Below are 26019 nucleotides of genomic sequence, written 5' to 3' on the forward strand. Positions count from 1 at the left end.
AATGTTATTGATCACATACACATGGTTAGCAGTTGTTATTGTGAGTGTAGCGAAATGCTTGTGGTGTAGCGAAATACTTGTCTGGTCTGGTATGACGTCAATTATGATTTCACACATATTGATATGCTACAGTTACTGGCTGATAAGGTATCATAAACTAAAGCCACTGGATACAATTGTATTATAAGATAAGAGTCAGTAACCATGTATTCATTGTCTTACAGAGAAAGATCATTGAGTTTACTGGAGCAACAATATCCAGCTCTTTTCTCTGTGAGATGTAGTGAGTCAGTAACCATGTTTTGTGAGAGCTACTGTACAGTAGCACGACAGCGTCAGTCTTCATTCAGTTCATTGAGTTCAATTATCTGAATCACCTTTTACCTACAGTACTGAATAACAGACATACTGTATCGATTAGACAGCAACAGGCTTTCATTCATGTTTTCCATGGCCCTTTCATTGCAGCTGACACACGCACGCACACAATTAGCTGTCATTTCCCCCCTTTTTAGCTCCACCTGCTTCAGTTATAAATGGATACGAGAGAGAATGATCAGCAACATTCTATTCATTTATTCTTATTGATACTGATTTGCATTTCATAGTCATGATGAATCACAGTGATTTGGTAGACTTGTCTTTACAAAAATGTATAATGATTTAATAAGAAAACATTTATTCCTGTAATGTCCCATTATAAATTCTTGCATCATCCCAATCATTTTTTTTTTATCATATTAACTTCTAAAGTGCTGGCTTTGTTCCAATCAATCAAATCAATATAAAAAGTCTTACATACTGTATGATATATTATGTATATTGATTACATGGCTAACCCCCCCCCCCAGGGGGGTATGTTTAGGTTTTTCCCTAGCACTACACAGCTGATTCAAATAATCAAAGCAAGATAATGTGGAAAACCCTTCTCTAAGTCTCATTTGCACACTCTCTCACTGTCTTCTCTTTTGCTATCCTCTGTTCATCTCTCTCTCCCTCCCTCTCTCTCTCATCCTTTCCACATCTCCTCACATCCCTCTCTCCAGAAACAGTTGTTCCCAGTACTCTCTACACCTCCTCACCCCTGTGTATCCCTCACAGAACTCCCTCACCCCCTCCCATAGCGACTTATTCAGATACACATGAACCATCACCCTCCCCTTCACCTCCCTCCTCTCCCTCACTTTCTCAAAATGGCCGGCAAGTGCCCTCTTTGCTGAAACTAGATCAGTTCCAAACATATCGATATTGAATCTCAGCGATCCTCCCTTGTACGGGATTGGATAAGGCGGAGTGTAAAAGCTGAGGAAGGAAGGTCTTTCCGGCTTGTCGGCCAACCAGGTGAGGTTTCGCCTTGCTAAGATCTCAAGGTTGCCTTTGATTGGTTGTAAGGGCTGCCAGTCTTGGATAATGGCACCACCAGGAAGTTGAACCCTGGAGGGGAGTTCAGGATCAAGGAGGATGTTCTTCAGGTGTTGCTCATCCTCTATCAGAACCATTTGAGGGACGGACCCACCTGGCTCACTTCCTGTGGTGGAATGTAGTTTGTTCCTCAGGTGTGAGACGAAACCCTCGAAACTGTCGGCCTCCCCGATGAATGAGAGAGCAGCCTAGAGAGAGAGAGAAAGACAGAGGGAGATTGAGAGGGGATGGGGTGGAGAGAGAGGGGGGAGGGAGATAATGAGGGAGTGGGAGAGAGAAATGAAGAGAGAGAAAGAAAAAGAGTGGGTGAAAACAGTACAGAGCAAACATATAGACGAGGGGGATGAAGCGGAGGTAGATGTAAAAAGAAGAAAAAGAGGGGTGGTTTGACACCTGAATTACGAGTCCATTGTGGTGTTTTCCCCCTTGTGAAAGGTGCAGCAATAGTTTGTGTGTGTGTGTGTGTATCTGTGTGTGCGCGCAAGTCTCTTAGCAATACAAGCACAGCCTATCCCTAACAAGCTCCCTCAGAAACTCAATGAATAAATCATCCATTCAACTTTATTGGCTGAGGTCAAAAGTAGAGCAATATATGGAACAGGTTCCATTTGGGACGCACCCTTTGACTCAGTTAAATTAGACATAACCGGTCTCCATGTGGTCCTCAATTGGACTACTGCCGCAATAAACCAGTCTAAGTGTTTCCATTAGTACACAGCACTGTTTCGTATTGTATTCACCACACCAGTACCCATGACACAGGCTTGCATCCCAAATGGCACCCTATTCGCGCTGTAGTGCACTGGAGCCATATGGGCCTTGGTCAAAAGTAGTGCACTATATAGGGGATAGGGTGCCATTTAGGACAGAGACACATGCTGTTTCTTCCTTTAGTCAGGTGTTCTTTGAAAGGCTGTTGTATAGAGCACCACACAGCCACACGCTGAGACAGACTTTTAACCCCTCTGTGTTTCCAGGTATAAGATACTGACATTTTTGGGCTGGTTTCTAGGAAGAAATAGGAAATGCAGACAGACTGTCTGGACATTTGCCTTTCAAATGGCTTTGACACAGAAGTAAAAATTCCAAAAATAAAATTCATAGAAATACAATGTACAGACTATTTCAACCACTTTTATTACTAGAATAATATTGTCATTGATAAGCTGAGTCAGAATTTAGAGATTGAACCAGGATGTGGACATGAAGATAGGGTTTGGGTTGTGTTTGAGGTTAGGGTAAGGTTTGAATCGGGATGTGGACATGAAGCTATAGGATAAGGTTTAAGAGGGTTTCTGTTTGTGCTGATATAAAAACGTGGGTTGCACGGGCCTATTGCAACTTCCTCCTCGGTCTGCATATGTATATGGAAATTCAGTCTGGAGAGGGTGGGGGAACATGGGGCGGTAAATCAGTCTGGTCTGGAGAGGGTGGGGGAACATGGGGCGGTAAATCAGTCTGGTCTGGAGAGGGTGGGGGAACATGGGGCGGTAAATCAGTCTGGTCTGGAGAGGGTGGGGGAACATGGGGCGGTAAATCAGTCTGGTCTGGAGAGGGTGGGGGAACATGGGGCGGTAAATCAGTCTGGTCTGGAGAGGGTGGGGGAACATGGGGCGGTGAATCAGTCTGGTCTGGAGAGGGTGGGGGAACATGGGGCGGTAAATCAGTCTGGTCTGGAGAGGGTGGGGGAACATGGGGCGGTAAATCAGTCTGGTCTGGAGAGGGTGGGGGAACATGGGGCGGTAAATCAGTCTGGTCTGGAGAGGGTGGGGGAACATGGGGCGGTAAATCAGTCTGGTCTGGAGAGGGTGGGGGAACATGGGGCGGTAAATCAGTCTGGTCTGGAGAGGGTGGGGGAACATGGGGGTGGTAAATCAGTCTGGTCTGGAGAGGGTGGGGGAACATGGGGGTGGTAAATCAGTCTGGTCTGGAGAGGGTGGGGGAACATGGGGGTAAGTTTTTATTCAACACTACTACAAAACATAAAACGCGCTTCTTTCTACGTCCACTTGCGTTGCAGCTGCAATGAATGAGTAGCCAAGTGTATCGATAGCCCTGCCTTTTTATTATTATTAGCAGCCCGTCGTGTGCGACTCGAGTTTCGCCATCAGGTGGAAGACTGTGTCCTCTCTCTCTGGTCAGTCTCACCAGAGGAAAGGAAGGAGAGAGTAGAGACCGTGAGAGGTGGACCCCTCTGCTGCTCTCTCTCTCTCCCTCCGCTAATACTAATGCCGTGTTCAAAAAAACTGGGAACTCAGAAGTCGGTAATCTTTGACTTCCGACTTCAGTGCATTCAAGACAACTGGGAACTGGATTAGACCGGGAAAAATCGTTTTGAACGGTTATACAACTCGTAAACTCTAACCAAATTCCCAGTTATCTTGAAAGCAACATGACCATCAGATGCAGGTATTATCAGTCCAGTAAAATTAAAAAGCAAATTATTAACAAATTATTCAAATTTTTGCCTAGCTGTGCCTTGCAAATGTTACACAAACTGATCTATTTTGTTATCAAAACTCGAGTTTTGAAACATAATATGGTCTGAGAATAACAATATTGGCATATAGCCAATATGCTGTGATACTGTATTAGGCCTACTTCACAAACCTCATTCCTACAGAACTGTTTTTATTTGGTTAATGTTACATTTTCATGTTTTTTTTTCCCGGAGTCGGAAATCTGCGATTTGATCTTGACTCAGAAAAGGTTGGTGACCACTGGGTTAGGGAGAAAATCAAGCAATCTGTTCTGTGGCTGAATTCAAGTATTTTTTGTTGTGTTATTAAATTATGTAACCCTTGTGTTGCATAGTTTGTAACGAGAGCCCACGAGTTCTGTTAATAACAGTTCTGTTATTGACAGCGCCCCCTTTCAACCTATCACAAGACCAATAGACGGATCTCCCTTTACGACTCTGAATGGCCCTGAGGAGGTCAGGAGATAGAAGACAGATGCCTTTGGCAAGTCAGCAGAACATCTTATGATCTGTATATGTTACTGGATAAACGACCAATCAGGATATGAGTACTAAGAGATCGCAAGGGAGGGACTTTTTATTCCTACTCTTTGTCACAAAAAGAAAATGGCGGCAATAGCGCAAATGACATGTAAACACGTTTTATAAACACTGTATTAAACTGAAGGACTCATGACATGTTATAACTTGAAACATAATGTAATATCTCTCTTCTGATCCTCCTATATAAAAAATAAAATAAGTATAACAGACATTTTGCCGTAACATGAATGTACGCACTTTTACACAAGGAGTGTTGGGTACATACAGGCTACGCATGTCATGTTAGAGATTGTGAAACGGACTTCTGTTCAAGAAAAGCATGCTATGAACACTTTTGAGTAAGTCTTATACCCTGACCACACCGGTCGCGTCGCGCGCACGAGCGTTGCAAAATAAATTTAGAAATCTATGTTATTCAATTATTGCACCCACACTGCTCGCGCACGTCAACGAGCGTCTGCGTTGCCAAGGGCTAAAATAGAAATCAGTTATATTTCTGACGCAGTTCGCGCTGCAAGTTCTGCCTCTCCCATCTCCTCATTGGTTTATAGAAGCAGATACCCACGTGCCAACTCCATTGGTTATATCCACGTGGGTGATTGAAAGACGAACTGTGTTGCCGGTCGTCGTGGTAATACTATGAAAGTTTAGATGCCGATCACCATATAAGTTCAATGATGAAAAAGCCTGGAAGGAGGAGAGATAACTAGAAACGATTCGGTTGACCGTTTTATGTGTGGATTAATTGTCTGAGTAGAGGACCTTGTGCATTTCAGGTAAAATAACAACAATGTTTATATCCCAGGACAAATTAGCTAGCAACAGCAAGCTAGCTAAATAGGACAAATGAGCTAGCAAGTGCAAGCTAACTAGCTACATTTACATTTCCATAATTCCATTTCCTAAATTAATGTCATTGGTTCAGAGTTTGTTTTGATATTTTAACCTGTGTGTCGTGATCATGTTTGGTGTAGGGGGACAAAATAAATGTATGCACGATGGCGCGCATCCGGTTTGGGTTCCGTGTCAGGTTTATCTCAGGCTGGGGATGTTGTGGTGGATTGTCTTGGTGAAGGTAAGCGGGAGAGTCTCACAATGGGCTCTGGGAAACAGACTGTGTGGGTTGGGTAGGAGGTAGGTGGAGAGGTTAGTATTGGGGAGGGTTCAGAAGGGAAACTGTCAGGATTGTTTTTCCCTTTGTTTTGTCCGATCATCACAACTTTCTCCACCTTTACCCCTTTCTCCATAGTCACCACCCCAGAGAGGTCTTGGTGTGTATTGGGTCCCTGTGTTGGGTTGTGGTTGAGGGTTTGGGTTAGGGTTGTGGTTGAGGGTTACGGTAAACAAAACCCTTCAAACAGTTTTCTACACCACTCAGATAAAAAAAAGTTGAGGGTTTGTATAGTACAGTAAAGTAAATTATACATAGTAAATTATATATAGTAAAGTATACAGTAGTATAGTATATAATAGTATAGTATGAATTATAACTCACCCGTCTCCCTAGCTCTGTGAACTTGGATAATGCCTGTGTGGGCCCAGCTGAAGGGTCGTCAGCCTTGGTTTGTCTCTTGGTCCTGACGCTGGGGTACAGCTGCTGGATGTACTGGTCAGCAAATCTGTATATGTATACATTCCGTACATTTGTCTTTAATTTACGATGGACTTGAGCTGTGTATGTGACGTTATTTGGTGTTTACTATGTTTGTTGCTGTTCTTTTTTGTTGTGTGTAAAAAAGAAATCTGCAAATAAATAAATCATATAAAAAGATCACCAAACCTCTGGATAACCCTAGCCACGCCGCGACCCCTCTCACTGGGGCACACCCTCAACCCCTCCACCACCACCGTACACCCCTCGTCAACAATTAGACCAGACTCCAGCGCCACCTGGGGGAGAGGGGAGGGATGACGATGGATTTAGGGATGGATGGAGGAGGCAGAGGGAGGGAAGGATGGATGGTAGAGAGGGAGAGAGGGAGGGATGGAGGGAGATACAGAAGGAAGAAATAGGGATGGATGGATGTAGAGAGAGAGAGCGAGAGCACTACACACTGACCAATTTGCCGTCTCTGCGTCCCAGTATAACCACTCTGTCAGGCTCCGTCATCCAACCGGCATATCGATGAGGCAGGTAGTCATTCCCTCCGTAGATTTTAACAGAAATGGACATGACGTCATCGTAGTCCTTTTGTTCAGCCACCCAGAATGTCAGGCCGTCGCTCTCCCCAACACAGCTACCTGCCATGGTTTCTGTCCTGTAAAAGTTGTGGTTTACAAACAAATGGAGTAAATAATTATTGGCTATATATCAGTGGTCAGCAACCGGTCAATCGCGATCAACTGGTTGATCTCCAAGGCATTCCTAGTCAATCGGCAAACATTTATGTAAAAAAACAAAAACATGAAGACTTACATTTGTTTTAATTTATTTTTGCTGTTTATAGTTGTTTTTGTTTTTAGAGGGTGTTGGCGGTAGGTGCAGCCGTTTCAGCTGCCCTGCGCACTGGATAGGTGAAGTGTTCCCATTTTTTCCCCCGGAGGGTCCAGAGAGCAACTCAAGTGCACTACAAGCCTACTGCTGGCCAATCGCATGGCTCAGATTACAGTGTCTGCAGTAACGTAGCAGGTGTAAAAGAAAGGTACAGCAAAGTTGATATTGTGAGATTAAAACGTTTAAAACCATGACTAGAGAGAGACTGTCAATTAATACAGCAAAGAGCTGCTGTTTTTACGAGTGAGTTCATGTTTAAGTTCCTACTCAGCACTGTCAACACTTTTTATTCAACACTTTTATGAGCAATAAAATGCAACCTCATCCTACTTCCACTTGCGCTACAGCCAGCACTGCAGCTGTAATGAATGAGTAGGAAAGTGTATCGATAGGCTTGCGTTGTTATTATTAGTGGCAGGGGTCTTTTTTAATATCGAGGAATATGTCACTCTGTTCATAGGAGTAACAACAATTTGTGCATGAGGCAGAAATAATGCGGTGCCACCTGAGTTTTGCCATCAGCTGGAAGACGGTAGAGGTGTGCAGTTCGCAAACAATTCATTAATTTTGATCAACGCTTTTTGACCTGCTAGTGACTCGTTCATTTTAGTAGTCCGTTTGACCTGCTAGTGCTGGCCGCAATGAGTCCTTCAGCAGGATTAATGCACGCTCCTCTGGCTCCAGAGACGTGCTCCGACCACCAACGGTCTGTCATATGCGCGCAGGAAAATAGATCAAGAGCATAGAGAAGAAAAATACATGTTTAGAAATGATAATTGATCGCATGGTGCAAAAATGACTGCAGCTAATTGATTATTGAATGTTATGGATACAGCTTTGTAGAACCAAAACTTACATTACACAACCTCTGCTTAACAAACTCGAACTCGAGAACGATTCGTTTTGGGGTTGCAGTTCGCAAACGACTGTGCTTATCATCTTGCCTGGCTACCCATACTCCTTGCTCTGGCCAACGCCCACGGACATTAGTTTCTTCTCCACAATGAGAAGTATGTAGCGAATAACAGAGCAGCGGAATCATTTTGTGTGTCGTCAGGCTAATTATCATCCTCACGGCAGTCAAGCAATGCATTCCGCCAAGAGTCATTGATAATCTAGTCCAGTTACGGCTACAACTAGACCTCGTTTCAAACGTATAAAGAAATAATCGTATTGTTATGCCTAGCAATCAACAAAGTATTCACACCCCTTTACTTTTTCCACATTTTGTTGTGTTACAGCCTCAATTTAAAATGGACGAAATGTAGATGTTTTTGTCACTGGCCTACACATAATACCCCATAATGTCAGTGTCAAAATTATGTTTTTCACTTAATATTTTTTACAAATTAATTAAAAATGAAAAGCTGAAATGTCTTGAGTTAATACGTATTCAACCCCTTTGTTACGGAAAGTAAAAATTTGCTTAACGAGTCACACAGCGGATTCATGGACATGGACACATGGACTCACTCTGTGTGCAATAATAGTGTTTAACATGATTTTTGAATGACTGCCTCATCTCTGTACCCCACACATGCAATTATCTGTAAGGTCCCTCAGTCGAGGAGTGAATTTTAAACACAGATTCAACCACAAAGACCAAGAAGGTTTTCCAATGCCTCGCAAAGGGCACCTATTGGGTATATTGGTAAAACAATTGAAAACATTGAATATCCCTTTGACCATGGTGAAGTTATTAATTATAGGTTAGATGGTTTATCAAAACACCCAGTCATTACAATGACAGGTGTCCTTCCTAACTCAGTTGCCGGAGAGGAAGGAAACCGCTCAGGGATTTCACCATGAGGCCAATGGTGCATTTAAAACACTTACAGAGTTTATTTGCTGTACTAGGAGAAAACTGAGGATGGATCAACAACATTGTAATTACTCCACAATATATAACAACCTAATTGACAGAGTGAAAAGAAGGAAGCTTGTACAGAATACAAATATTCCTAAAAATGCATCCTGTTTGCAACAAGGCACTATAATAATGCTAAAAAAATGTGGCCAAGCAATTAACTTATGGTCCTGAATAGAAAGCGTTATGTTTGGTGCAAATCCAATACAACACATTACTAAGTACCACTCTCCATATTTTCAAGCATAGTGGTGGCTGCATCATGTTATGGGTATGCTTGTTATCGTTAAGAGATGGGGAGTTTTTCAGGACAAAAATTAAATGGAATAGAGCTAAGCACAGGCAAAATCCTTGAGGAAAACTCAGTTCAGTCTGCTTTCCACCAGACACTGGGAGATGAATTCACATTTCAGCAGGACAATAACCTAAAACACATGGCCAAATCTACACTGGAGTTGCTTACCAAGAATACAGTGAATGTTCCTGAGTGGCCGAGTTACAGTTTTTACTTAAATCTTCTTGAAAATCTATGACAAGACTTGAAAATAGTTGTCGAGCAATGATCAACATTCAATTTGACAGAGCTTGAAGAATTTTGAAAAGAATAATGGGCAAATATTGTACAATCCAGGTGTGCAAAGGTCTTAGAAACGTACACAGAAAGACTCACGGCTGTAATTCCTGCCAACAGTGATTCTAACATGTATTGACTCAGGGGTGTGAAAACTTATGTAAATTAGATGTTTCTGTTTTAATTTTAAATACATTTGCAAAAATGTCTAAAAACATGTTTTCACTTTGTCATTATGGGTATTGTGTGTAGGATGAGTGAGATTAATTTTTTTTATATTTAATCCAATTTGAATAATGCAAATAAAAATGGTTTGAACAACAATGCATTGGCAGGGCAATTCAAGCAAAGCCAAAATGCGGTGATAATGTATTGGGCCTATAGCCTTCTGCACAAACCTCATTGCTACAGTACTGTTTTTAGGGTAATGTTGCATAGGCTTACGTTTTAAGTCATTAAAAAAAAATCAGAGCAATAGATCTCGGCTTGCATTTTGACTCAAAGTGATCTTGACTCAAATGTTGGTGACTATTGCTATATATAATTAATTTAAAAGTTTAAAAAAATGGATTGAGAATGTTGAGTATTGCTGCTTGTTATCTAGTTAAATAAACGTATTTCCGGCATCTGTATGCTCGTCGATTTCTGTGTCTTTATGCGTACGTGTCAGTGAAAGTGTTGAGGAGTAGTGAGCTACATATAGTTCAACTGGTAATTTAACTACATTTTGCAGTAGCTTCCCACTGGGCAAAAACTGGTTCAATCAACATTGTTTCCACGCCATTTCAATCTCCAAAAAGTATGTGATGACGTTGAATCAACGTGGGAAACATATTCGATTTGCAAAAAGTTAACATAAGGGCATTGTCTTTTTTCACCCAACTTTTAGTCTAAATCCAGTGACATGGTGATTTTTTTGTTGTTGATTTCATGTTGAATTCACATTGACAACTCAACCACATGTAAACCTGTGCCCAGGGGGTTGGTGGTAGTTGAACTAAATTAAAATCTAGGAAGTGTTTTCAGTAGTTAATAAAAAATGTAATAAAACAAAGTATTGGTGAATTAGGCAATCATTTCCTTTCTTTTTCAGCTTCAGACTGGCCTATTTCTCACTTGAAACATCATTTTTGTGTTTAATAGTTAATAGGCTAAATTACACGATGTAGTGAACTACTTTTTCAAAGTAACTTAAATTAAGTCAACAGTATTTTTCTTAAAGGTAGATTTAGTGTAGCTTAACTTCTTCCAGTGTGAAGTAATTGCTAACTTGGTAAACTGTATTTTCAGAGTAGCTTCCCCAACACCGGTCAGTGTCCCACGTCGGTTCTAAAGTAAGGTGACCAGATTTCTGAAATGAAAACCGGGGACATTTCCAGTTCGGTGGTCAATATACACTGCTCAAAAAAATAAAGGGAACACTTAAACATCACAATGTAACTCCAAGTCAATCACACTTCTGTGAAATCAAACTGTCCACTTAGGAAGCAACACTGATTGACAATAAATTTCACATGCTGTTGTGCAAATGGAATAGACAAAAGGTGGAAATTATAGGCAATTAGCAAGACACCCCCAAAAAAGGAGTGATTCTGCAGGTGGTGACCACAGACCACTTCTCAGTTCCTATGCTTCCTGGCTGATGTTTTGGTCACTTTTGAATGCTGGTGGTGCTCTCACTCTAGTGGTAGCATGAGACGGAGTCTACAACCCACACAAGTGGCTCAGGTAGTGCAGTTCATCCAGGATGGCACATCAATGCGAGCTGTGGCAAAAAGGTTTGCTGTGTCTGTCAGCGTAGTGTCCAGAGCATGGAGGCGCTACCAGGAGACAGGCCAGTACATCAGGAGACGTGGAGGAGGCCGTAGGAGGGCAACAACCCAGCAGCAGGACCGCTACCTCCGCCTTTGTGCAAGGAGGTGCACTGCCAGCGCCCTGCAAAATGACCTCCAGCAGGCCACAAATGTGCATGTGTCTGCTCAAACGGTCAGAAACAGACTCCATGAGGGTGGTATGAGGGCCCGACGTCCACAGGTGGGGGTTGTGCTTACAGCCCAACACCGTGCAGGACGTTTGGCATTTGCCAGAGAACACCAAGATTGGCAAATTCGCCACTGGCGCCCTGTGCTCTTCACAGATGAAAGCAGGTTCACACTGAGCACATGAGCACATGTGACAGACGTGACAGAGTCTGGAGACGCCGTGGAGAACGTTCTGCTGCCTGCAACATCCTCCAGCATGACCGGTTTGGGGATGGGTCAGTCATGGTGTGGGGTGGCATTTCTTTGTGGGGCCGCACAGCCCTCCATGTGCTCGCCAGAGGTAGCCTGACTGCCATTAGGTACCGAGATGAGATCCTCAGACCCCTTGTGAGACCATATGCTGACACATGCACATTTGTGGCCTGCTGGAGGTCATTTTGCAGGGCTCTGGCAGTGCACCTCCTTGCACAAAGGCGGAGGTAGCGGTCCTGCTGCTGGGTTGTTGCCCTCCTACGGCCTCCTCCACGTCTCCTGATGTACTGGCCTGTCTCCTGGTAGCGCCTCCATGCTCTGGACACTACGCTGACAGACACAGCAAACCTTTTTGCCACAGCTCGCATTGATGTGCCATCCTGGATGAACTGCACTACCTGAGCCACTTGTGTGGGTTGTAGACTCCGTCTCATGCTACCACTAGAGTGAGAGCACCACCAGCATTCAAAAGTGACCAAAACATCAGCCAGGAAGCATAGGAACTGAGAAGTGGTCTGTGGTCACCACCTGCAGAATCACTCCTTTTTTGGGGGTGTCTTGCTAATTGCCTATAATTTCCACCTTTTGTCTATTCCATTTGCACAACAGCATGTGAAATTTATTGTCAATCAGTGTTGCTTCCTAAGTGGACAGTTTGATTTCACAGAAGTGTGATTGACTTGGAGTTACATTGTGTTGTTTAAGTGTTCCCTTTATTTTTTTGAGCAGTGTATAATTAAAATAGCCAATGTTATATTATCTATGAAATAAAAAAGGGGGACAATTCCGGTTTCATGTATTTATTCTAACAGGCACACTGTGATACAGAGAAAATAACTATATTACAGAAACACTACAGACAAAACAGAACTGTCCGATCTGAACAGCCATTCAGTGGTCCTGGTAGAATAAGAGCAAAAGAGAACATGAGCAAAATTGAAAAAACAGACAATAGTATATGTGAAATACTTAACATAGTAAAGAAATAAGATGCTGATGAGATTGGTAACTACATAATATACTTATACCAACCTAATCTGTATATTTCTCAGAAGAAGGTATCTTCTTCAGGATTGCTTTGGCCAGCTTCTCCATGAACTCCTGGCATGGGAGGTTGAAGTTTATCTTCACAATAAGCATGGCCTTGATGGTAGAAACAGTGAACCTATTTCTTGCTGCTGTCCATAGATCATTCATTTGGGAGAACACTCTCTCGACTGGCGCATTACTTCCAGGTAAGCACATGACAACAGACGCTAATCTAGCCAGGTTAGTGTGTGGGATGTCATTCTCTTTGAAGTGGGTAACCACTGTGCTCCATCTGACTAAGCGGTGTCTCCGATGTTTTCCATTCTTCAAGCGATCCCCCCTTTAGGAACTCTTGCAGGCCAGTAACCTCGTCACACAATGCATCCTCATTGATGGTCACATTGGGGCATTTTTCCTGCAGTGTGCCTGCCTGCTGCCTTCTGGATCTCTTCACGCAGAGGTTGCCTTTTTAAAAGGAGACAATGTAAATCTTTTAGATTATCTGTGTGCTTTCCCCATGCTTGCAAGTAGTTCACAGCCGTAATGAAGAATGATTGGGATGTTTTGAGAAAGCACTCTTTAGACATGGCTCCATTTTCCTCTAGCTCTCTCAGAAGTCCTCTGACCAAAACTGGAATGAAGTTGTCATCACGTCTTGCAGTGAATTTTGCTTCAACGTTTCTCAGAATTGCAGCGGACTCCACAGCACAGTGATCCTGGCCTCCAAGCATCTTGATCGTGTCACTGAATACGGTCAAGTTTCCATGGACAAAGGCCAGCCAAAGTTCAGTCAGTGGATCTTCGAACATTGTTCACAGGACAACAGGGCATTTGTCTTCAGAAATGAAAAAGGATTTCAATGGCACATACATTTTCATCACTCTTTCTAGAGCAGGGAGCATGGAGATCCAACGAACATTGCTGTGTCCTAAAATGTTATGGTACTCCTGGCCAACAAACTCACAAAAGCCCTTCAGTCTTTCTACTCTGACGGTGAAAATATGAATATATCCAAATATCTTTGTGAGCAGGTACTCAACATCATATCCAAAGCTGTTCTGGCCGTGTTATGAATGATGTGGGCAGGTACTCAACATCATATCCAACGCTGTTCTAGCCGTGTTATGAATGATGTGGGCAGGTACTCAACATCATATCCAACGCTGTTCTGGCCGTGTTATGAATGATGTGGGTAGGTACTCAACATCATATCCAAAGCTATTCTGGCCGTGTTATGTATGATGTGGGCAGGACAACCTAAGCCAATCACCTCCCGCTGCAGAGCATTTTTAACTTTGGTATGGACTAGAGGTCGACCGATTAATCGGAATGGCCGATTAATCGGGGCCGGTTTCAAGTTTTCATAACAATCGGTAATCGGTATTTTGGGGCGCCGATTTGCCGATTTATTTATTTATTACACCTTTATTTAATCTTTATTTAACTAGGCAAGTCAGTTAAGGACACATTCTTATTTTCAATGACGGCCTAGGAACGGGCAGAACGACAGATTTTTAACCTTGTCAGCTCGGGGGATCCAATCTTGCAACCTTACAGTTAACTAGTCCAATGGCACTATATAATAGGCCCTATCTATTGTGCTTAGCAGGGGAATGTAATTCAGACAGTTTCATTAATTTGCCTTTCTTGAAAACCCACAGGACAGTGGGAGTGATCAATGGAGTGGGAGTGATCAATGGTATTGCACATCTAGAGTTTTCACTCTACAAACACCTGATTACATTGCACTCCACGAGGAGCCTGCCTGTTAGCGAATGCAGTAAGCTAAGGTAAGTTGCTAGCTAGCATTAAACTTATCTTATAAAAAACAATCAATCAATGACTGTCATTGCTCCAATGTGTACTTAACCATAAACATCAATGCCTTTCTTAAAATCAATACACAAGTATATATTTTTAAACCTGCATATTTAGCTAAAATAAATCCAGGTTAGCAGGCAATATTAACCAGGTGAAATTGTGTAATTTCTCTTGCGTTCATTGCACGCAGAGTCAGGGTATATGCAACAGTTTGGGCCGCCTGGCTCTTTGCGAACTAATTTGCCAGAATTTTACGTAATTATGACAGCATTGAAGGTTGTGCAATGTAACAGGAATATTTAGACTCATGGATGCCACCCGTTAGATAAAATACGGAACGGAATAAACGTTTTGTTTTCGAGGTGATAGTTTCCGGATTAGTCAAAGGTATATGGTTTAGAGAGAAATAGTCGACGCGTTATAATTCCTGTAATAACTTGCGGCTGAATTTGAAAGGGGTTCCTTCGTTATTTTACCGTTCATGTCTTCCATAGAGAATGTCTTGATCTACTTCAAATAAGGTCTGTGTTTCGTGCAGGCTTAAACCGCCTCGACGTTTTGATACCCGTGTAAATGTCACTAGGATAAGGTAACGTTTGTCAACATATTTTCATAAATCCACTCTACAAAAAAGTTTATCTTCGCTTATATTTAGCCAATATTGATCAGAGTTACCTTGTCCTATGGATATCTACACAGTTATAAAATTGGCACGGTGATGTAAGCCTACACGAAGCACAGACCTTATTTTAAGTGAATCTAAAAATATCCTATGGAATAAATGAAGGAACCGCTTTTCAGATTTTGCTAGAAGGTGTCATGGGAATTATGACTCGCACTTTGGTTGTCAATTCTTACCATGCCCATTATTAAAATAGGATTTCCTGCATATAGAAATTCAAGTTTTTGTTTTCAACATTCATCACAGGTAACTTAAACTCTATTTTTATTCAAAGAGTTGAGAGTATTTGTCTCCTAAGCAGACTCTTCAGTATCATTGTCACTTCAGAGCTGTGTGTGTATTTATGTATTATATTAAGTTAAAATAAAAGTGTTCATTGTTCATTCAGTATTGTTGCAATTGTCATTATTACAAAAATGTGTGTGTGTGTATGATATATATATAAAACTTTTTTTTTTAAATAAATCGGCCGATTAATCGGTATCGGCTTTTTTTGTCCTCCAATAATCGGTATCGGTATCGGCATTGAAAAATCATAATCGGTCGACCTCTAGTATGGACATTGACCCTCCCCAGCCTATTCAGTCCTCCAAAGTTGGTATTTGTTGTAGGCAGAGAATGTTTTCCGGGTTACATTTTTGGATGACCACCAGGACCTCAGCTGCAATTTCCTCTGCTGTTTCTCCATTCAATTCAACAAAATCAAGCAGTTTTGTTTCCACAGATGTGCTGCCATCATATATCTTACATATGACTACTATTGGCAGCAGCTTTACATGTCCATGATTGGACGCATCAATGGACAGGGACACAAATTCAACTTGGTCTAGGTCCTGTGTTACCAAAGTGGTTGCCCATGGTGCTAACACGTTACTCAATATGGCGTCACATTTTGTCCTAGCACATGTGAACTTTGGCTCACAAAGCTTCCGTGTCAGTTGTGCTGTGCAGTCCATAGATCTGTAACTATGATTGTGTCACAGTGTGGTATGGAAAGACACCCTCCTGCACAGCTAAACCATATTCTTCTTGGGAAGGCTCTACCTTCTTGAAGAATGTGGTGACAGAGGGCATACCAACACGGGCAATCAGAGAGGCTTTATGCTTTTTCGTCTGCTGATGTTCTACCACTGCCGTTCTTCTCCGGCTGCCAATTGAAAGAGAGGAATTACAAAGGGTGCAGTGAACAATTCTATCGTCTTGACCTGAGCGTATAAATGGAAATTCTCTCATGTTTTTCATAAGTGCATTTCCGTTTCTTGGAAAGAGTCATTGTATCTCCTCTGTCTGTTCTTCTTCACTCTCCTTTCTTCACTCTCCTTGTGTCACTCTTCTTAGTCTCTTAACTTGTTCTTCTCCTCCAATCTTTCTCCTCCTCTTTTCTTCACTGGTCTTCCTTTCCTTCTCTTCACCTTTCCACCTCACTCTTCTACACTCCTTGCTTCACTCTTTTTACTCCCTTAATTTTTCCTTCTCCTTTCTCTCCAATCTGTATTAATAAACAGCATACTATTAGATAAAATACTTTGGTTAATTGATTCACATTGCTTGCCTCATTTTTGTATTTTATCTCAAAAACATTGTTTGGAATAATAAATTGGCAGGCTCTGTAACCATATCTTTACCTTTCCTCCTCTGCCTCCTTCACTCTCCTTCCTCCTCTCCACTACTAATGTTATCCATGAACATTTCTAAATATATTTTCACACTACTTATTATAATGCCAAACCATTAAAATTGTAATCTACAAAAATATTCTCAGAATTAATTGTGCATTCATTTAATATAATCATATTTTCAAAATAGCCCGTCCACTGCATGTTTACATGTGAACGTTTTTTAACCTAGCTACCATAACAGTAACTTAGCTAGCTAACTTAGTCTACATAGCTAACGTTAGCTAGCATAACCTATTTAAAACCTTATAGAGCAGATCATCTATCTATATAATAAATTGTGACTTAACATCACTAGCTAGGATCTCAAACGATCTCAAACGAGTGTAACTTACCTGGCTTGAAAATACGTTTGTGGTGATGTTGTGGATTCACTTGACACTTGCTAGCTTCTGGCCGAGTTTTCCACTTAAACTATCGCGAGCAAGTAGGTAGTAGAAGAAGAGTGAATGAAGCTGCTATAGCGAGCACCCCCTCTACTGGACAAAACAAGCACAACGCGATTGAGACGTCAGCCGGTAGGCTCTGCTGCCCGGTCTTTCTTGCCAAGTAAAATATTTCACTTTGCGGTCTGTTTTTAACGCACAGTTAAAAACGGGGACATTTCCGGGGACAGCTCCAGCCGGGGACAGGCCACCAAAAACGGGGACTGTCCCCGGTGAATGGGGACGTCTGGTCACCCTATTCTAAAGCCATTCAGTGTCCTAGCTGTTACATTGCAACATCACCACCCTGAATTTACTGTAGGCTTGTAATTTACTGTAGGCTTGTAATCAGACAGACAGGCAGCAGGTGTAGTTAGGCATTCAACACAGAACAATACACGCAGGCTATGTCAGCCAATATCGAAAACCAATCATTTTAGGCTATATAGGGATCCGTTTTCAATGCACCCCAACAAAACATACAACTTTGTTGTTGCAATGTTACAATTACTTTTCCATTAAGAAGTTGTTAAACATAGGGCTAGACTTGCAAACATTGGACATTATCACAATAGCAGACGTTTTCTCATTGCAACTTTATCCGAAAAATAATATGATATAAAAAATATTAACTTTATGTGTAAAGAATCTATATACAGAGAATGAACAACGTTTCATACCCCGTGACTTGCTTTGTCGCCTGGAAATCCTTGAGTTAACTAGTAATCTGCCAGCAGCACAAAAAATAACGTCATATTTATATGGTAATGAGGAAACCTTCAAAATAAAAGCCCTCATTTCAAAACATTGCAATATGGTTAAATCATTCAAAAGATGTTTAATTTTCAGCAATGGTCACTTTTGTTGTCCCAACAATAAAAGGCTATTAGTAATTTATGTCTCAGCTAATGTGGGGTGGAAAATATTCAGTAGAGTCTCTACTAACCAAATATGGTTAGTTTTTGAGGGGGATAATGTCACACGGTCTGCTGCTGGCTTTTCACTCTATCCGCTATATAGCCTCCAATACAAAACACTGTTATAGACTGTACATGGGATACATATTGGCTTGTAGAGAGAACTTTTCTACCTGTCTCAGCTAAAGTGAGGTGAAAAATACTTAGTAGGGTCTCTACTAACTCGATATGGTTAGTTTTGGATGGGGACCGTGTCGTACATATCCAGCATCACAGCTTTAAATGACTTGGTACTATCCATTGTCCTGAAATCAATACCCACTCAACAACAAAAAAGAATCACAAAAGCTAAATGTTTTTTTATCAAAATGTTAAGTGTAATGAATATTAACCAGGCTATTAGGACACGGTGTCATTTTACTTTTTACCCTGCAATATCCAATTGATAGTTACAGTCTTGTCCCATCGCTGCAACTCCCCTATGGACTCGGGGGAGGCGAAGAACGAGAGCATGCGTCCTCCTACTGCATTCGGAAAGTATTCAGACCCCTTGACTTTTCCCACATTTTGTTAGGTTACAGCCTTATTCTAAAATGTATTAAATTAAACAAATCCCTCATCAATCTAAACACAATACCCCATAATGACAAAGTAAAAACAGTTTTTTTGAAATGTTTGCAAATGTATTAAAAAACAGAATTACCTTATTTAGATAAGTGTTCAGACCCTTTGCTATGAGACTCGAAATTGAGCTTGAGTGCATCCTGTTTCCATTGATCATCCTTGAGATGTTTCTACAACTTGATTTGTCTCCAACTGTGGTTAAATTCAATTGATTGGACATGATTTGGAAAGGCACACACCTGTCTATATAAGGTCCCACAGTTGGCAGTGCATGTCAGAGCAAAAACCAAGCCATGAGGTCAACGGAGTTGTCCGTAGAGCTCAGAGACATGATTGTGTTGAGGCGCAGATCTGGGGAAGGGTACCAAAACATTTTGGCAGGATTGAATGTCCCCAAGAACACAGTGGCCTCCATCATTGTTAAATGGAAGATGTTAGGAACCACCAAGACTCTTCCTATAGCTGTCCGCCAGGCCAAACTGAGCCATCGTGGGATGAAGGGTCTTGGTCAGGCCTTCACCAAGAACCCGATGGTCACTCTGACAGAGCTGCAGAGCTCCTCTGTGGAGATGGAAAACCTTGCAGGTGGACACCCATCTCTACAGCACTCCACCAATCAGGCCTTTATGGTAGAGTGGCCAGACGGAAGCCACTCCTCAGTAAACGGCACATGACAGCCCGCTTGGAGTTTGCCAAAAGACACCTAAAGGACACTCAGACCATGAGAAACAAGATTCTCTGGTCTGATGAATCCAAGATGAAACTCTTTAGCCTGAACGCCAAGCTTCACATCTGGAGGAAACCTGACACCATCCCTACGGTGAAGCATGGTGGTGGCAGGATGTTTTTCAGCAGCAGGGACTGGGAGACTAGTCAGGATCAAGGGCAAGATGAACGGAGCAAAGTACAGAGAGATCCTTGATGAAAACCTTCTACAGAGCGCTCAGGTTCACCTTCCTACAGGACAACAACCCTACAGTAAGCACACAGCTAAGACAACGCAGGAGTGGCTTCGGGACAAGTCTCTGAATGTCCTTGAGTTCCCCAGACAGTTTTAGAATAAGGCTGTAACGTAACAAATGTGGAAAAAGTGAAGGGGTCTGAAAACCTTCCGAATGCACTGTGGACATATGCATTTAGTCCTGTATGTTATATTAATTCCAAAACAATACAGTAATGTACTGATGTTGTGTTGAATATCAGTTGGAAAGACAATACACCGTAACACTTTTTTTTGCTTACCCTGTTTGCTTCCAGTGTGAAATAAAAAGCCTTTCCATACTAGAATTTCAAGCACTCTTGTCCTTGCCCAGATGGAGGTGCCAAATACAGATTCTTAGCAGTTGACTGTTCGAGAAGCCGACTGCATCAAAAACACAATGTCAGCATTGATGGACTGGCATACCCTTTAACGACCTACATTAACCTAAAGGTCATGTTGATGGCTGCACCTTTACACATTTAGATCAGCCCAAGGCCAGCCTTAACATGAGCCAAAATATGCATCAATTTAATCACTTGGCCTGGCAAATAAAATATTTTTGATGTAGTATCCTAGTAAAATCATGTTGCTACAGGTTTCTAACACTCCAATTATGTAGAGCCTTCCAACGATTTTCTTAAACCCACCTTGGTCGCAGTTAATCCAATCATTGTTCCCCAATAATCAGGGACTGATTTAGACCCGTGTGCAATTAATTATCAGGTAGAACAGAAAACCAGCAGACTCCAGACCTCATAGGGTAGTAGTTGAATACCCCTGCCATGTATAGTGTATTGTATTGCAGTGAATTAAATGGGTGGAGTAAGGAGTCGCCAGCATTCTGTTTTGGAAACTCTATTGAGTAATTCCAATAACATTCATTTGTATTTTATTAAAAGTGTATTTCTTCAAATACAGCCTACACAATAGTTTTCAACATACCAGCATTTGTGTAAACGTTCAAAAGAAATGCTGGTATAAAAATCAAATACATCAAATTAACTATGTATTTTTTTAAAGGTGGTTGCAATGCTTTGTAAAACAGTTGTAATGCACCATAGTCCGATATATATATGTATTTTTTTCCCCAAAGTTTATCATGTCTTTGCAGGAGGACTCTTATTTATTTTTTTAACTGCACTCCCCTGCTGCCAGCACAATATCCTGCTGCTAGGAGAACAGTAATTGCGAGTTTGAAGCCTTTCCCTTTCCCCTGCTGCAACCTGGACTCAGGGGTAGATGTAACATAATATAAGCAATCATGGAAAGTCAATGACTATGGTATTTTACATTTGTTATGGTATGTCTTAATTTGTGGAAGTCCATCATTCATTTCGTATGATACAGTTGAAGTCGGAAGTTTACATACACCTTAGCCAAATACATTTAAACTCAGTTTTTCACAATTCCTGACATTTAATCCTAGTAAAAAATCCCTGTCTTAGGTCAGTTAGGATCACAACTTTATTTTAAGAATGTGAAATGTCAGAATAATAGTAGAGATAATTATTTATTTCAGCTTTCATTTCTTTCATCACATTCCCAGTGGGTCAGAAGTTTACATACACTCAATTAGTATTTGGTAGCATTGCCTTTAAATTGTTTAACTTGGGTCAAACGTTTTGGGTAGCCTTCCACAAGCTTCCCACAATAAGTTGGGTGAATTTTGGCCCATTCCTCCTAACAGAGCTGGTGTAACTGAGTCAGGTTTGTAGGCCTCCTTGCTCGCACACATTTTTTCAGTTCTGCCCACAAATTTTCCGTAGGATTGAGGTCAGTGCTTTGTGATGGCCACTCCAATACCTTGACTTTGTTGTCCTTAAGCCATTTTGCCATAACTTTGGAAGTATGCTTGGGGTCATTGCCCATTTGGAAGACTCATTTGCAACCAAGCTTCAACTTCCTGACTGATGTCTTGAGATGTTGCTTCAATATATCCACATCATTTTCCTCCCTCATGATGCCATCTATTATGTGAAGTGCACCAGTCCCTCCTGCAGCAAAGCACCCCCCAACATGATGCTGACACCCCCGTGCTTCACGGTTGGGATGGTGTTCTTCAGCTTGCAAGCATCCCCCTTTTTCCTCCAAACATAACAACGGTCATTATGGCCAAACAGTTCTATTTTTGTTTCATCAGACCAGAGGACATTTCTCAAAAAAGTACGATATTTGTCCCTGTGTACAGTTGCAAACCGTAATCTGGCTTTTTTATGGCGGTTTTGTAGTAGTGGCTTCTTCCTTCTTCCTTTCTCTGAGCGGCCATTCAGGTTATGTCGATATAGGACTCGTTTTACTGTGGATGAAGATACTTTTGTACCTGTTTCTTCCAGCATCTTCACAAGGTCCTTTGCTGTTGTTCTGGGATTGATTTGCACTTTTCGCACCAAAGTACGTTCATCTCTAGGAGACAGAACGCGTCTCCTTCCTGAGCGGTAGGACGGCTGCGGGGTCCCATGGTGTTTACACTTGCGTACTATTGTTTGTACAGATGAACGTGGTACCTTCAGGCGTTTGGAAAATGCTCCCAATAATGAACCAGACTTGTGGAGGTCTACAATTTTTTTTCTGAGGTCTTGGCTGATTTCTTTGGATTTTCCCATGATGTCAAGCAAAGAGGCACTGAGTTTGAAGGTAGGCCTTGAAATACATCCACAGGTACACCTCCAATTGACTCAAATGATGTCAATTAGCCTATCAGAAGCTTCTAAATGTCACGCCCTGACCATAGAGAGCCCTCGGGGTTCTCTATGGTGCAATAGGTCAGAGCGTGACTAGGGGGTGTTCTAGTCATGAATTTCTATGTTGGTGTGAGTATGGTTCCCAATTGGAGGCAGCTGATGATCATTGCCTCTAATTGGGGATCATATTTAGTGTGGTCCTTTTCCCACCTGCGTTTGTGGGATATTGTTTTGGTTTAGTGCTATGTGCGCTACGTATGGCACGTTCGTTTATTCTTTGTTGTTTTGATGGTTCACTTTAATAAATATGTGGAACTCTACTCACGCTGTGCCTTGGTCCGCTTATTATGAATACAACGAACGTGACACTAAAGCCTTGACATCATTTTCTGGAATTTTCCAAGCCGTTTAAAGGCACAGTCAACTTAGTGTATGTAAACTTCTGACCCACTGGAATTGAGATACAGTGAAATAATCTGTCTGTAAACAACTGTTGGAAAAATGACTTGTGTCATACTCAAAGTAGATGTCCTAACCGACTTTCCAAAACTATAGTTTGTTAACAAGAAGTGTGAGTGGTTGAAAAACGAGTTTTAAGTGTATGTAAACTTCAGACTTCAACTGTATGCTAGGCTAGTGGTTAGAGTTAGAAGTTATGGTTAGGGTTAGGGGTTAAGGTTAAGGTTAGGGCTGAGGTTAGGGTTAATGTTAATGTTAAGGTTAGGAGTTAGGTTAACTAGACACAGCCGCCGGCTGATTTGTTTTCTTGAGCGAATGGTCAGGGGGCCGGAAAATTATTTCAAGTATTAAAGAAACTGCAAATTGACCGCAATGAGCCCAAACAGATATAATATTTGACTAAAACATCATGTCAATCCTTTCTTACATTTGTATACAATCACATACAGTACAAGTCAAAAGTTTGGACACCGACTCATTCCAGGGTTTTTCTCTATTTTTACTATTTTCTACATTGTAGAATAATAGTGAAGACATCACAAATATCAAATAACACATATGGAATTATGTAGTAACCAAAAAATGTTAAACAAATCAAAATATATTTTATATTCTTCAAGGTAGCCACCCTTTGCCTTGATGACAGCTTTGCACACGCTTGGCATTCTCTCAACCAGCTTCATGAGGTAATCACCTGGAATGCATTTCAATTAACTGGTGTGCCTTGTTAAATGTTCATTTGTGGAATTTCTTTCCTTCTTAATGCGTTTAAGCCAATCAGTTGTGCTGTGACAAGGTAAGGGTGGTATACAGAAGATAGCCCTCTTTGGTAAAAGACCAAGTCCATATTATGGCAAGAAGTTGCTACATTGAAGAATATAAAATATAAAATATTTGATTTGTTTAACACTTTGAATGAGTAGGTGTGTCCAAACCTTTGACTATTACTGTATATCTCTCTATGCCTGGGAATCCTTTCTAATTTGAAATCACTTGGAGCTGATTTGCTCGTGTTTTTACAGCCTTTGGCGTGCCACCAGTTTTGGAACTCTGGGTTAAAGGGATTTATGGTTAGGGTTAGGGGGTTAGCTAAACTAGGCATTAGGGGTTAAGGTTAAGGTTATGAGTTAGGTTAAAGGGTTAAGGTTAGGGTTAGCTAACATGCTAATTCATTGCAAAGTAGCTAAAAAGTAGTAAGTAATTGCAAAGTTGCTAATTAGCTAAAATGCAAAAGTTGTCCGTGATGAGAGTTGAACACCCAACCTTTGGGTTGCTTGACATTCGCGTTACTTGCCTTAAGTAACCATCTGTCTTATGTAACCATACCAAATGTAACATCTCATCGGCCCCTAGTAATTTGAGTGTCCCAGCTTTTCATTTAGTATGTTACGTCTTCTGTGAGACCAGGCTGCCTAATAAATACCAGGAAGGGATTGAACTTTAGTCCCAATTGGGGCCTTCTGAGTAATAGTTATTAAAGTTGACTTTTCACCTGGATTTGGACTGGAAATGTCAGAAACCTGTACTGCAATATAGGTCATTGTAACAAGCGCCACATATGTCATTGTAGCCTACTGCTATTCCCAATTTGGGCTAGCCTATTTGCTTTGACTTATTATCTAATGTTTTGTGGAAGAACTACTGTATCTAGTATCCATAATTCATATTCTTTACCTCATAGCACATTATTTTACGTGCATTAGTCTGTTAGAACTACATGAGTCTGCTGAGGGGAGAAAAACTCATAATAATGTCCGGAACAGTGCGAATGGAATGGTATCAAACACCTGGAAACAATGTTTGATGTATTTGATACCATTCCACTGATTCCGCTCCAGCCATTACCACGAACCTGTTCTCCCCAATTAAGTTACCACTAACCCCCTGTGGTTAGAACTATCCAAAGATAAGGAGAAGATAATATGAGAGTGTAAGTAGGCGTGTTTGAGCTTCCTCGCCGTCCAAATTGATGATAATTTGCCACAGAGAGCAGTGTGTGTGGTGTATGTGTGTGTGTGTTAGTGTGTGAGCAGCAACGGAAGTGTGTCATTACGTTCATCGCCATCCTAAGTATCATGATTAGCTGAGGACCTGTCTCTCTCTCCCCCCCTTTCTCTCCCCCGTTCTCTAACTCTCTCTCTCTCTCTCGCCTTCTCTCCCCATCCCCCCCCCCTTCTCTCGCTTTCTCTCTCCATCTAAGGGATGCGTCATTCTCAAACTGCCGGGTCAAGTGGGAAACCAGTGTAAAATTATAGCAGAGAGAATAAGGTGAAAAGAAAGGAAGATTGGAGAGAGGACAGAGAGTTGATGAAGAGAAAGAAAGGGAGATGGAGAGGGAGAGAAAGAGTTGAAGAATTGAGAATAAAAGAGAGAGAGATAGCGAGAGAGAGGGGAAGACAGCGAAAGAAAGGAAGAGATGAAGAGTTGAGAAAGAAACAAGAGAGAGAGAAGGAGAGAGGGGGGAGAGAGAGAGACAGCGAGAGAGAGAGAGAGAGAGAGAGAGAGAGAGAGAGAGAGACAGAGAGAGAGACAGAGAAAGACAGTGAAAACAAATCAGCCCACCTCCTGCTACCCCTTTACATGCACACACTGCACCATCAACCCTCTGAAAGGCGAGGTGAATGAATCTGAAGAACCTGCTTCTGCTCACTTACTTTCACTCTCCATCTAAAACTATTCCCTTTCTCTTTCATTACTCCACTATACCTCCCTCCCTCCCTTCCTCACCTCCGCCTCACTCCCCCCCACCCCCTCTTCCTTTCTGTCTCACTTTACCGTTGAAAACCCTTTCCCTTTCATTACTCCCCCCTCGCCTACCTCCCCCCTCGACTCTTACGCCCCCTCCGTCCCTTCCACCCTACCTCCATCCATCCATTCTGGCAACTTACATTATCTCTCCCCACCAGCTATTATTTCTATGACTCACTACACTGCAACACCACCACACCAATACCGCCCTGACAAATTACTGTCTGACTCTCTGCTGCCCACTAGAGGACGCACGCACGCACACACACGCACACGCGCGCACGCGCACGCGCACGCACACGCACACGCACACGCACACACACACACACACACACACACACACACACACACACACACACACACAC

The 26019-nt window shown here is 41.9% G+C and overlaps 1 protein-coding gene across 3 annotated transcripts; it reads right to left on the reverse strand.

Moving 5' to 3' along the window:
* Window positions 1-556: 556 nt before the first annotated feature.
* LOC120043088 (probable N-acetyltransferase 16) lies at window positions 557-17981 on the reverse strand. Of its 3 annotated transcripts, none has more exons than XM_038987812.1 (5): window positions 17924-17981; window positions 6504-6702; window positions 6225-6334; window positions 5940-6063; window positions 557-1610 (listed from the first exon to the last, which is right to left on the reverse strand). In XM_038987812.1, exons 2-5 carry the CDS (start codon window positions 6690-6692, stop codon window positions 1029-1031), a joined length of 1005 nt encoding a protein of 334 aa, XP_038843740.1. In that variant the 5' UTR covers window positions 6693-6702; window positions 17924-17981; the 3' UTR covers window positions 557-1028. The 3 variants fall into 3 exon arrangements, with proteins under 3 accessions (XP_038843740.1, XP_038843741.1, XP_038843742.1); XM_038987813.1 differs by lacking the exon at window positions 17924-17981 and adding an exon at window positions 17154-17231; XM_038987814.1 differs by lacking the exon at window positions 17924-17981 and adding an exon at window positions 12643-12973.
* Window positions 17982-26019: the final 8038 nt, after the last annotated feature.

This window comes from Salvelinus namaycush, unplaced genomic scaffold (assembly GCF_016432855.1).
Source record: "Salvelinus namaycush isolate Seneca unplaced genomic scaffold, SaNama_1.0 Scaffold862, whole genome shotgun sequence".
NCBI classification, from domain to species: domain Eukaryota; kingdom Metazoa; phylum Chordata; class Actinopteri; order Salmoniformes; family Salmonidae; genus Salvelinus; species Salvelinus namaycush.

Coding starts and splice junctions, on each gene's coding strand:
- LOC120043088 (XM_038987812.1), bottom strand. CDS start 6,692: ATGGCAGGTAGCTGTGTTGGGGAGAGCGACGGCCTGACATTCTGGGTG. Junction 6,335..6,503: donor GACGCAGAGACGGCAAATTG/GTCAGTGTGTAG, acceptor CCTCTCCCCCAG/GTGGCGCTGGAGTCTGGTCT. Junction 1,611..5,939: donor TCACAGAGCTAGGGAGACGG/GTGAGTTATAAT, acceptor CTCTCTCTCTAG/GCTGCTCTCTCATTCATCGG.